We start from the raw sequence: 13,078 nt of genomic DNA, 5'->3' as shown, positions 1-13,078 counted from the left end.
CTTTAGTAAGTCCAGAAGCCTTCAACCCTACACAAAGAACTACAAGCAACTCAAGAATGTTGAAAGTAAAATAGTTTCCCCCAGGGAAGAGCACACCAGTTGGTTATCCAATACCAAATGGTCAGACCTAAAAATGTCCATACAAGTAATATTATACAGACTGACCAAGTTGAACAGTATGTGTGTGTGCATGTATGTGAGTGTGTGTGTGTGTGTGTGTGTGTGTGTGTGTGTGTGTGTAACTACAATTAACAAAGAAAGAAGCCATAATTTTGAAAAGGAGAAAGGAGAGGTATACAATTACTTTTGGAGGACATTTTTTCCTTTTTTTAAGGGAGGGGAAATGGTATAGTTATATGATAATCTCAAAATATAAAAGACACAATTTAAAAATCAAATAATAAAAACGAAACCAACAAAAATCCAGTAAGACAAAAATTACTAGAACAAAATAAACAAACAAACCAACAAAACCACAGAAACAAACAAAAAGAGGACTCATTTTTGAGTTGGCCAATTATTCTGGGCATTGGGCTTCCCTAGAGTGTGGTTAGAATACTCAGTGAAAGACACTCCGTTGGAGAAAACTCATTTTCCATTTGCCTGAAAGTACTGATTGAAAATATCTTCCTTGTTAGGGATCAAACTTTATGTCTACTTCAATTTCTTTTTTGCTGGGAATTTTTTTTTTCAGGTTTGAAGTTGTGCTGGCCATGTGTATGCTGTCAGCGTCTCTCTGAGGTTATATGTGTATCATCAGTTCTGCTGGATGTGGGTAACAAACTTCCCTTAAAGTCATCTGCCATCTCTGGCTCCTACAATCTTTCCACTTCATCTTCCACATATCCAGAACCCTGAGAAGATGAGTGTGAGAAGGTCACTGAATTTATGATGGATTGCTCCAAAGTCTCTCACTCTCTACACATTGTCCAGTATGGGTTTCTGTGTTAATTATCAGCAACTGGAAGAAGATGCTTCTCATCTGATGGTTGAATGTAGTGTTTTATGGGTTAAGCAAGATGTTGTTTGGAGTCATTCTATTCTTAGGTCTTTTTAGATATAGCAGTACATCTTTATTTAGGACATACAACATATCTGGCAGAGATAAATTTTTTTAAAAAATGACATAAATAAATATGTTGAAGACAGTCATATACCTGCTGAGCCTAAAAGAAGATGCCTGACTTCAAGCAGGAAATGGTCACATTTGGAAAAGTCTTGAGAAAATGTTATCTTTAAAATAAATTTGTTACTTTATTTATTTTTATGTGTGAGTATAGACTGTTAAAGTGCATGTGAGTGTGTATGTAGATGTATGTATGTGAGGGGGCATGTGATTGGTGCTCAGTGTCTTTCTCAATCACCATTCAACCTGACAGGCTGAACAATGAGCTCCATTGATTTTCCTGCCTCCTTACCCCCCTCCATGTGCCGGTTCCAGACATGTGACACAGCAGCCTTCATAAGGATGCTGAAGATGCAAACTCAACTATTCATGCTTATTTAAGAAGGACTTTACTGACTGAACTGTATTCTGGGCCACATAATTTATTCTGTTTGATGAATATCTAGGTTTATACTGTCCTGGACACTAAATAAATGCTTACCAATGGATAATGACTTATCAAGTCTACAATATCAGCCCTAAAATAATATCTCTTCTGTCTTCGCTGATGTTACTAATTTCAAGTGCTCATCATCTCTAATCTGGACTATTTTATTATATTAACCTCTAGTTGGTTTTGGACTTTTATGTCATCTGTGAAAATCATGCAATCCAAATGCTTTGATATGCTTCTAGAATCCCCTAAGATCCCTCCCACACCTATCTGCTATTTAATGTTATTGCTGGATATACAGGGTCCATGGTCCTGAACAAATACCAAAGTTTTGGTTCTTTTAATCTTTATCTAACCTGTAGCCACATAGGAAACTGTATTTCCTTAAACCGATTTACTTAACTTCTCTCAAAACTCAATTTCTGTTTCATTCTCTAAAAGAATTTTCCCATTTCCCATCTAAAGAAATCAAGCTCCCTTTGACTCCTGTGTGTATCGGTCTGTAGTTTGGCCACTGTATTTGCCAAGTTGTGTGGTCCCTCTAGAGCACCCACCTGTTTTTATAAATTAATGAATTGATTTATTTGTTCACTTTATATCCTGCTCACTGCCACCACTTGCCCCACCCCACCCCCACATAGTCTCTCCTCTCACTCCCCTTTTCCTTCTCCTCTGAGAGGGTGGAGGGCCCCTCCCTGGGTATTCCCCCTTCCTGGCATATCAAGTCTCTGCATGGCTAGGCACATTCTCTCTTGCTGAGGCTGTACAAGGCAGCCTAGGTTGGAGAGTGTATTCCACAAACAGTAACTGCTATGAGGGCAGTTCCCGCTCCAGTTGTTGGGAGATCCATATGAAGTCAGAGTTGCACATCTGCTACATATGTGCACGGGGTCTAGGTCCCGTCTGTGTATGCTGTTTGGTTGATGGTTCAGTGTTTGAGATCACTCAAGGGTTTAGGTTAGTTAACTCTGTTGGCATTCCTATGGAGTTTCTATCCCCTTCAGGGCCTTTATTCTTCCCTCAACTCTTCTGTAAGTGCGAGCTCAGCCCAAGGTTTGCTGCCGGGTCTCTGCATCTGTTCCGTCAGTTGCTGGGTGACACCTCTCAGAGGACAGTTATGCTAGGCTCCTGTCTGCAAACATAACAGAATATCATTAATAGTGTCAGGGATTGCGGCTTGCCCATGGAATGGACAGAGACCTGTTCTTAACTCTGTGCTGAGCTCTGTGCAAATCAATACTAGGTGAGATGAAGTGACACATGTTTTTGATCCTGTTACTTACTTTTCAAAGTATTGGCTCTGTACAGTAAGCAGTAAAAACACCAAACTTCTTAACTTAGACATTGAAGCCTTTCACCATCGTTTTTAACTTACCTCCATAGAAAATCTCCTCAAATCCTGATTAAAACAATCAATGTAACTCTTTCCCATTCATCGTGGACATTTTGCAAATTTCGTTACATTAATCCAAGATGTAGTTATTCTGCATTTATACACTAAATATCTCCATTCCTCAATCCCCAGACTGAATGCCAGAATCTCCATTTTTAAAGATATTTTTCTATGTTGGATATAACTGTGCCTACTCATTTGAGCTTCTAAAACATATGTGTCTGAATTTTAATTCATTTTATAATAAAATTTACATGCATTTAATCTAAACTACAATACTCTAAGTACCTTGCATGCTACAGGCATGACTCAGAGTTTTTCTTTCATAGTGGCTGATTGGAATATTATTTAATATGGAAGTTTTAGATATTTCTTCAATTGAGAGACCAGTTAAGAAAAGATTATGAGACAAATTTCTGTACCTGAGATTTTTACAGAATCTCAAGGTCTAATTGCTTTAAAAAGAAAAAACCAACCAACCAACCAAACAAAAAAAACCAAAAACAAAACCAGAAAACCTCCATAAACTGGGTGGGAAGTAATATTTAACTGCTACCTGAGTATCACTTAGCCAAGCCAAATTGACAAAAAGTAAATATTCTGAAAGAAAACATTTTTTTCCTAGTGTTTCTAATTTTACAAAGCTGGTTCCTTGGTCATTTCTAGGCTGCTCTTAGCCAGGTACTGATGGTTTTGATATTGAGCTTATAAAGAGAAGGGACATCACAAAGAAAATTGGTAAGTGAGGATAGCTTCAAAGTTTATTCAACAAATGTGTTTTAAATCAAATGAATCATTTTTTGGCATGAGCTACTCACTCTATCGTCATTTATTTCAAAGGCTTTGTCTCTGTCTCCTGAAGGCTGTGGCTAGCATTATTCTTGATGAATGAGACAGTCTCTGCAAGTCATAAATAAAACAAATAGAATAACTTAACATTTGACTCTCAAAAGAAGGTATGTTACCTTATGTCATGCAAGCAATATATTTGAAAGGAAAGTATTCAGAAAAATAGTTTCAGACACAAAATCATCAGACAAGCATCTGCAAGGAACTGCTGCCGACAAAGAAAATTTGATCAAGTGCATAATTCTTGATTAAACATATAAAGAGATATGAGGTATTTCCCTATAATATATCACTTTACTTTGTTAATATTTCCCTTCAAAAATGCCTTTTATTCTCATTTGCTTAACTTTCTACTTTAAAATTTCTGAAAGAGAATAAGCATCCTACTGCGTTCTATTCATCTAGAGTGATATATTTTTTTTTTATTTTTTCAATTCTACATTGCTCTCTGCAATAAATAAATGTACAGAGTTCTTTAAAAAAAATAATCGGTATATGTAAGTGAAGGGAACAGGTGATGAGCTTTTATTCTTAGATTCTGACACAGAAAAATATTTTTCATAGAAATTATAAATATAAATGTGTGCAATATTTGTATGCATAATACTGTAAATTACATATTGTAAAATCACAACAAATTCCACAGTTTTTAATACAACAATTTTAATTAAAATTTTAATGTAATGTTAGAATACATACAATTTTCAACTCCTGCCTACGCATGGACTTAGATACCTAGTTATCTTTGAAATATTAAACTAGTTATTTTCTGTTGCTTGGAATTTGGCAATAGATTCTCTCTCTCTCTCTCTCTCTCTCTCTCTCTCTCTCTCTCTCTCTCTCAAATATGGCTTTTCCTGGTTGTAGCAAATCATATATATCTGGGAATGTAAGCTCTTAAAACTATACTTACTTTTTAGTAAATACTATTGCTCCTTTATAACTAACTTATGTCTGTTTATAAAACAGTGTCCTTAGTAAAGATAACTATTTCATGAAGACACAAAACATTATTCTCCACATTGTTCCTTACCAAAAATAAGCTTGCATAGGTCTCCACGTACTTCTCACATCTCTTTTACCTGGTGAGTAAAAAAACTCTGGAATTAGTAATTGTGAAATGGATCTGTTATTCCAGAGCAGTCAGTCTTACTACAGTTGAATGGGGCCAGAGGAAGTTAGAAACAGAAGATTGCAGCACATTCCAATTGCCCTGACTCCTAAGTGGCAGGTGTCTCCTCTGGTGAAAGGTGTTAGACAGGTGAATACCAGTATATCATCACCCTATCTGTGAATGAGTCTTTTCCAGGGGTACCCGCTCCTCTGTCTTTTTGTCTGATTCTGCCTAGATAGTAATTTTCACTCACTGTGTGAACTGACAGGAAAGATTTATTGTTAACCTCACAGTCAGTGCTAGTCTAGGTTTCTATAGGTGAGTTTCTTCAGCATATTATGCTAGCATCCACTAGTGTAATATGCTTTTTATTGATAAGACTTTGAGAACTGCATAATGGAGAATATGCCATTAAATGGTCTTAATCACTTTTAATGTTGAAATTTCATTTTAATTCAAACAGGATCTATTTTATCTAGTTATTATGATACACTCTACTTGTACATAAAATATTATGAAATTATGTATTAAAATCTCATACATAACACATCCACTAAGACACCAATTTTAAATGGCTTTTAAAAATAAAAGATAAATATATACAATTTTAATTTCATGCTTAGATATGAACTTAGGTCCCTAGTCATCTATACAAAGCTAAGCTAGTTATTTTCTGTTGCTTGGGATTCTATCTGTCTGTCTGTCTGTCTGTCTGTCTATCTCTGTCTCTCTCCCTTTTATTTCTCTCTTTCTCTCTCTTTCACACACACACACACACACACACACACACACACACACACACACACACACACACAGCAGTGTCCTACATATGCTACCCACAAAAGAGAACAACAAAAATTTTAAGACAAACACTTGTTAATAGTTTTTAATTGGGGGAGCCTGGTCTATGCAGTGAGTAGTCTATAGAGTCCTCTGAAACAGTGTCCTCTCAATGAGGTAGCAGAGACCTAAGTGGCTGTTATAATCATTAAGTCAGTGGGACAGAACCACATGGTATGATTGTCACACAGGTGAGTGTAATTTTCCTCGTGATCTATATGAAGTGCCACTCTATTGTAAGCAAAGGAAACAGTTAACAAACTGTTTTCTTAGCTCCACACACAGGAAATTTCTTTTTCATACAGATATACATTGAGCATCTTTTAACAGAATGTGACCAGAATCCTGTGAAAGAGCCCAGCAATTTCATCAAAGCAGAGAGCAGTGAAGCTGAAGATCTGTTCTCTGTATTCAACAATCACAAATGGTTCCAGCTGTCTGGTTTGCTAGCAGTGTCTGCTTCTTGTTTGAGAGCGAGCGAGGCCTGTTGTTCTGTTGTGTCTCAGCCTTTCTTGGGGAATCCCAATAATGGCTGAGTATTGAAACAGCCCTGTATCTCTCACCAAGCATGCTGCATTTTGAGCACAAGACAGATGAGAAATTAATAAATACATTCAGAAATATTACCTTAATTTAGAGCAAATAGAAAAACTGACACCCCAATGATCAAAAGTGCCATCATTAAATTTCATAGAAAGTTATAAACTATGCTTCATTCTACATTACTCTCAATAATCAAATGATTTTCAATATTATATATATTGAAACTCAAGATTGTAACCCAGGTATGAGTGTGAGGCATTTGTAATACCTTATCTGTGAACACCCTTTTTCTCTCTCATTAGAATACCAACAGATACCTAATAATAATAATAATAAAGAATGAAATAAGATAAAAGAAACGAGCGAGAAAATGGGAAAACCAACCAACCAACAAGCACACAAACAAATTACAAAAGAAACTTGTAAACGTACACATTCACATACATAAAACCTATGAGAACAAAATCAGAAACCAAAATATGTAAGCAAATATCTATAAGCTTTAAAAAAAAAGTCCAAACTAATATTATGAGGCAAAAAACCAAGGTTTTTCCTTTCATTGACTTTCTTCATTTAGTGTCAATCATAAGCATATTATTTTCTTGTATAGATATTATGATGATGCATGTGCTTTGTGCTTTAGCTTTATAAAAATTATGTGCCCACCTAATTGTTATAACTATGTATTTATATTTCAACTCTGCAAAACTATTTATACTATTTATTTGGGGGACTTACTCTTTAAAATAACATTTTTTGCAAGCATATGTACATCTCATAGAATCCATCCATTTCATGGGTAGAACATAGCGACTCTAATAACTTTACTGATGAAGCCATCAACTTCATAAATTGTATTATAGTACATTCACCTCTAATTGAGCAATGACAATGAGTCCATTACTACACATATACTTGCATTCTTAATTATAACTATCAATTAAAGTATCTATATGGAATGTACATTTTCATCAATAAAACAATTTAAGCTTACTTCCCAAGCTTAAAAATGAAGGTCTAGAGGTTTCCCAAACATTAACTAAAATGGAGTGTTTTCCTTGGAAATATGAAGACCACACAGGACCATCTTAAAATATTTTTTGTGTGTTAACTATTGACAATTTTTGTGTTAATTATTGGGGTAGGAATCCAAAATATCTTCACTGAAATAAAAGCCAAAATCGAAAAGAAACAAAAATAACTATATTTATATCCACATAATTTTCCTTTTAGTTTTGTGCAGGCAATCCAAAAATGGATCAACTTTCAGCCATTTTCTCTAATGTGCTAAAATTTTTATGGTGCATAGAAAAGTTAATCTGCTCCAGTTCTCAAAATCCTTAGGTCAGTTTGTATAGTATTCATAATTGCAAAAATATGCACTAATGCATTTTGATGATTTGGATGGACTTGAGAACAAGAATTTTTGAGAATTCCTAGCTGGCTGAAAGATATTTGACAATTTTATTCTTCAGAAACAAATAAGTGATCCTCCGTCTGGAACTAAAGAGGTCAAGTCATAGGCATCTTAGGTATTAACAGCAGATAGTTTGCCTGTGCAATCTCTGCAGTCCTGTTTTCTTCTTTGGGTTCTCAAAACTCTACAAGTGAGAAATAGAGTTATTCATGCCAACTAAACGGTTACATTCCTTGACTGAGCATCAGGGTCAGGGAAGGAAGAAATTTATTTGGGGCAAAATAATGTTTGGAAATATTACTTCATGCGAACACAAAACAAGCTTAGCAAGCCAGAAAAGATATTTTTGCAGGCACAATAGCTTTTGAAAACAGCAAGTCTGCTGGAGTTCATCTCAGTTATATAACCTTGCAAACACATCCAAATCAGCTAAGTTCCCACTTGCTCCTTTCAGACAAATAGACTAGACAACTTAATAAACACAATGTCTTTTAAACATTTTATTTGTTTTATTTGGATTGGAATTTGATAAAAGGCTTGGAAAGAATCCTTGGAAATTATGTGGACAGGCTTTATCAGGTTCTCATTGTTAGATGCATTTAATATTGTTCTATTATATTTAAAGTATTAAGTCATCTATTGTGAGTTAACAAATAAAAACCCTGTTGTTTAAGGACATAATCATTTTTTAAATAAGCTTCTGGCACCACCGTGACATGGAATTAAGGTTTGTCAAAAAGACAATTTTATGATAATCAAAATATTTAATGTACTCTATAGTTAGAAGCCTACCAACTTCTCTAATTCCATGTTTAAGTGTAGTTAGCACTTCTATATGTGAGTAAGCTGGATACATCTTAGCTGATTTTCAAAATCTGATTTCCAAATGTTCAGGCAGACTGCATAGATTTCCTGTTATGGAAGGTTTGGGTTTTTACCTCCCTAAAGGAAGGATCAACTATGGCATTCTCAAGAGGCCTTTACTCTCTGCTGCAGTTAGAGTCTGATATGCTCAGAGTATGGCTGCTTGGCTTACATACAAGCCATATGTGCCAGACATCCACAAACCGTGTGCTAAGAGAATAGTTCCAATTATTTTTAATTTGTGTCTTCTTTTGTATATATGATAAATAATACTTAAATGAAATGCATACTTTTATGGTTTTTACCATATTTAAAAATGAAAAAAAAAAGATGATGTAAAATAACAATTCATGATTCATAGAACAATGAAGAATTAAACGACAGCTCACTCATGTGTGCAAGGTTTATAAGGACAGTTATCAAACGTTCAGCATTGACTATCTTTCTCAATTTCAAGGATATATTTAAGTGTGAATGAGGCTATGGCAGGCCCACTTCGGAACTTATGTAAATGATGTGTGTGTGTGTGTGTGTGTGTGTGTGTGTGTGTGTGTTCCAGACATTGACATTTCAATTACAGTGGACAGTTTGTTAGTTGTGATAAAAAAAAACCACTTCTGAATCATATTGTCTACAACACCATGGATTCATTTTACCTTTTAAAAAATGTTCTCACTTTGAAAATGAAAAAAAAATATTTATCATCTAAGATTGGAAACAAAATTTCTTATCTGGGGCCTCAAGTGTGCTAAACAGGGTTGGGTTGCTCAAGACACATGTGTTAGGTTGTGATTTAGTGTCTCCCTATTATCAGCAATATAATCCAACTAAAATCCAGGAGCCAAACCATCAGAGACACAGGAGCCTCAAAGGTAGTAAGCTTGTAAGTGTAGACGTACCTATGCTTTAAATAGTGTTTGTGGTTGAAACCTTATATTACTAGTTTTTACAGGCTTCTTAAGAAGTTGGCTATAAATTAAACATCAAAGACACTGTACCACAACGTCTCTTATGGTCTGATTGTTTGTAGTCCCTTAAATTCTTAGATTGAAACCTAATCACCAATGTGATGGTGTTAGGAGTTGGGGCCTTGAAAGGTGACTACGCTCTGAGCATGGTGCTTACATGAATGGCATTAGTGCCTCGCAAAACCAGCTTAGAAAGCTTTGCTGTCCTCATGCCATGTGAGGACACAGACTATGAGTCATCAAGAAACCAGAAAGTGTGCTCTGCCTAGAATCTAAATCAACTCACACCTTCATCTTAAGCTTTCCAGTCTCCAGAACTGTAAGAAGTAAGTTTCTTTTAATTAAGTAAATTAAAAGTTGATAATATATAGCAGCAGTCCAGATGATATCAAACTCTCTAATCATGAAGAAAAAGGAAGAAATTATGAAAGAAAAAGTCTATCAGTTACCTTCTCAAATATCTTTGGAGCTCTCTCTAGCAGAGTTCTTTAGGTGTTTAGAAGAATTGACCAGTTGATATTAAGTCATAAATAGATGTAAGAAGTTTTAGTTTGTTGTTGTACAGAAAGCTCAATATAGACTGATAATATACATTATATTGTATACATTGTATATTGTATACAATATATATTATATTATATACAGTATATTGTAAACAGTTAAAAGACTTTCACCTTAAAGAAGTGATAAATATTTGAATGATCTCATATGCTTAACATATTTTGTTAGTAGTGTGAGTCAGTTGATTGTACCCACAGACCTCTCGGCCTATATTTTCAGCATTATACAATACTTTCATGTAACATAGCATCATATTATCCAATAAGCATGTACATTTTTGCTTGTATATGTAAGTGAAAAAATATGATAGTATTTAAAATTTGAAAATCAAAAAATCAGTCTGTTACTCAAATTTCTAAAAAGATGTGGCATGACAAATGACAGTGTGTCACAAAAGATGCATCAAGGATGATCACTTAATTGTGAGAGGAGCACAGACAGGAGTTATTGTGTAGTTTCCATGGAGAAGTTAAAGCAGAGTAGGCAGGTGTTTGATTGGCTGGTTTAGTTTCTATATACTTTGAGGAATCAGGATTGGCTTTCTTTTATCTGACTCAGAGACTAGGACAGAAAGAGATTACTTGCTTGAGTTCAAGAGTAGATAAGAAGGCACTTCTCTCTATTAGCTAGTCCCTTGCTTACTGTAATTGACTAATTCCAGAAAAAGCAGTGTTGATGTTTTTTTCTCAATAGGAAAGGTCAGAAAGCTAAAGCATGAAGAATATATACAGTAATATTTTCAATTCATAAAATGATATACATATGATTATATAGTCTATAAATTACTCTTATGTCTAGATTGAGGAACTATTTGCACACAAAAGACTTGACTGATCATGGAAAATTTCTATGGCAAACACACACACACACATCTTTAAATGTAAAGAGACAGATTACTTCTTTCATTATAGAATGCTCCTTGGTTCTACTGTCTAATCTATAGTTACATTTTTAATCAAAGCTTAATTTGTCAAAGACCAGTATATATTTTTCCTAGCTTCTAACTGTAATACAGCCTAATAAATGTAAATTGTTCTATTCTTCTGACCTGATGTTTGAGGCTAGGAACCAAACAATACAAGAAGATAAATCGTCACTCAATAATGTTTTCTATCAATAATCTTTAAAGCGGAAATTATCTGAAAGTCTTTCTTCTACTAAACGTGTGCTTTAATTATACCTCTCAATTCCTCAGCTAATTGAGACATCAGGTTCTTTTTTAGAAGCCTCATGCAGTGTCCCAGCTGCATCCAGAGTTGAACCATCTGTGCTAGAATGTGGTAGCTCCACCTCAGTCATCGTGATTCAAACCAGAATAGTGATCTTCATCAGCCTTTAAAACAAAATAAGCAGAGAAACAAATCTCAATGTGATTAGCCTGCTTCTAATCAGAATTGTGTTCTCAGTTTATGTGGACTCAATTTCTGATAATTTTGTTCATTCTATCCCCTCATTTCCCTATATCATTAGCATCTAGCAACTCTACTCCCTGATCTCTGGGAACCCACTAGTTTAAGAATAATTGTCTGCATTGAAAAGTTCTATCAGATGTTTTCTAATTGTTCCTAAGATTTTATTAATTAATTATTAATTAAGATTACTGCCTTAATTTTTGTATTATTACTTCATACTTGTAGATGTCAGTTAATTAAACAAATTTCTTCATTAAAATAAACAAGACAGGGAATTGTCTAGAGCAGCCCAGTATTGGTTATAGACTTGGTCTCTTCCAGTTCCAACAGAAAATGTTTTCTAAATATTATCAGTAGTAAATTATAACCAAACAAAATGTTGCCTGTTTTAGAATTAAACATTTGGTTATCCTCAAAGCTAAGTAATATGTTCTGGACATCCACAAGTATTTAGAAACTTAATGGAGTAAGGAGTTTCTCAAACTATTTTTGGCATTATACAAGGAATGATTCTATTTTCTGCATGTGTATTATTTTTAGCTCCTCTGGTATGCATTTTGCTAACTTTAGGATCGGACAAATACTTAGGACATAAAGCACATATTTTCATATATAAACTAGTAAATATTGCATTCTATACTTGAACTCAGAGCTAATTATCTATTTAGGAAATTGAGCATGTTATGTTTCAAGTGCAATAGATTTAAAATATATATATATATATATATATATATATATATATCCTACAAATTAATTTATATTATGTTTAAAACAAAATATAGTCAAATGTTCCAGCAACAGTGTGCCTCCTATGGGAAGCAAACGCACAGACTGAAAACTCATCAGACATACACCTCAAAATCATTCTCACAGCCTGGAGTAACAAACCATGATCTCTTAGAGGAGGCTTTCTGGATCTGAAGTGGCAGTCACAGCAAGCTCTCATGGACCTGAAGTAGACCTAAAATAAGAAGAAAATATCAGAAATTCTTGTCCTAAACTATGCTAATATTATACGCATGTACAAGTATGTATAAGACACTGGTACAACACTTTACAAAAGAGAAGAGCTACTCTTTATCTGTACACAGATTTATCTGTTCTGTTTTGCATCATATCTTAAATTGGCAATTTCTAATCTAGAGCTTAATCAACTTCAAAGGCTCTTTATGTTTTAGATGCAGCCTTTTTCAAACACCAAACTTTCATATGAAGAGTTTTACTTAGAAACCTTACATTTACCTCATCAATTTCCCAAGCCCATGGTTCATAGTAAGATGCTTAAGATTCCATTCAGACATAAGAAAGTTTTCAATAATGAATACATTTATATTTATGTATGAATTTGAAAACACTGAGAAAATGACAAACAATTATTTCCACTTCATGAATCTATGCAATGAACATTTCTGAACCAATGGTTCTCAACCCTTCTAATCTAGCAACCCTTTAATGTAGTTCTTCATATTTTGATGATTCTCAACCATACAAGTATTTCATTGATAATCATAATTATTATTATGATACTGTTATAAATTGCTATGTAAATATCTGATAT

The 13,078-nt window shown here is 34.3% G+C and overlaps 1 protein-coding gene across 3 annotated transcripts in view; it reads left to right on the top strand.

Moving 5' to 3' along the window:
* Epha3 (EPH receptor A3) overlaps nt 1–13,078 on the top strand; it is a 297,859-nt gene that overhangs the window by 214,679 nt on the left and 70,102 nt on the right. Inside the window, exon 6 of one of the 3 annotated variants that reach the window (XM_076943065.1) lies at nt 695–1,183. The exons of the other annotated variants lie outside the window; for them this stretch is intronic. Within the exon in view, the coding sequence (XP_076799180.1) occupies nt 695–858 (164 nt within the window). The 3' untranslated portion in view covers nt 859–1,183. Of the gene's footprint in view, nt 1–694; nt 1,184–13,078 lie in introns of those variants that run through there. 3 annotated transcript variants of the gene reach the window in all.

Source organism: Arvicanthis niloticus, chromosome 12, assembly GCF_011762505.2.
Source record: "Arvicanthis niloticus isolate mArvNil1 chromosome 12, mArvNil1.pat.X, whole genome shotgun sequence".
Lineage (NCBI taxonomy): Eukaryota > Metazoa > Chordata > Mammalia > Rodentia > Muridae > Arvicanthis > Arvicanthis niloticus.
This window is presented reverse-complemented; position numbering and strand designations above follow the sequence as displayed.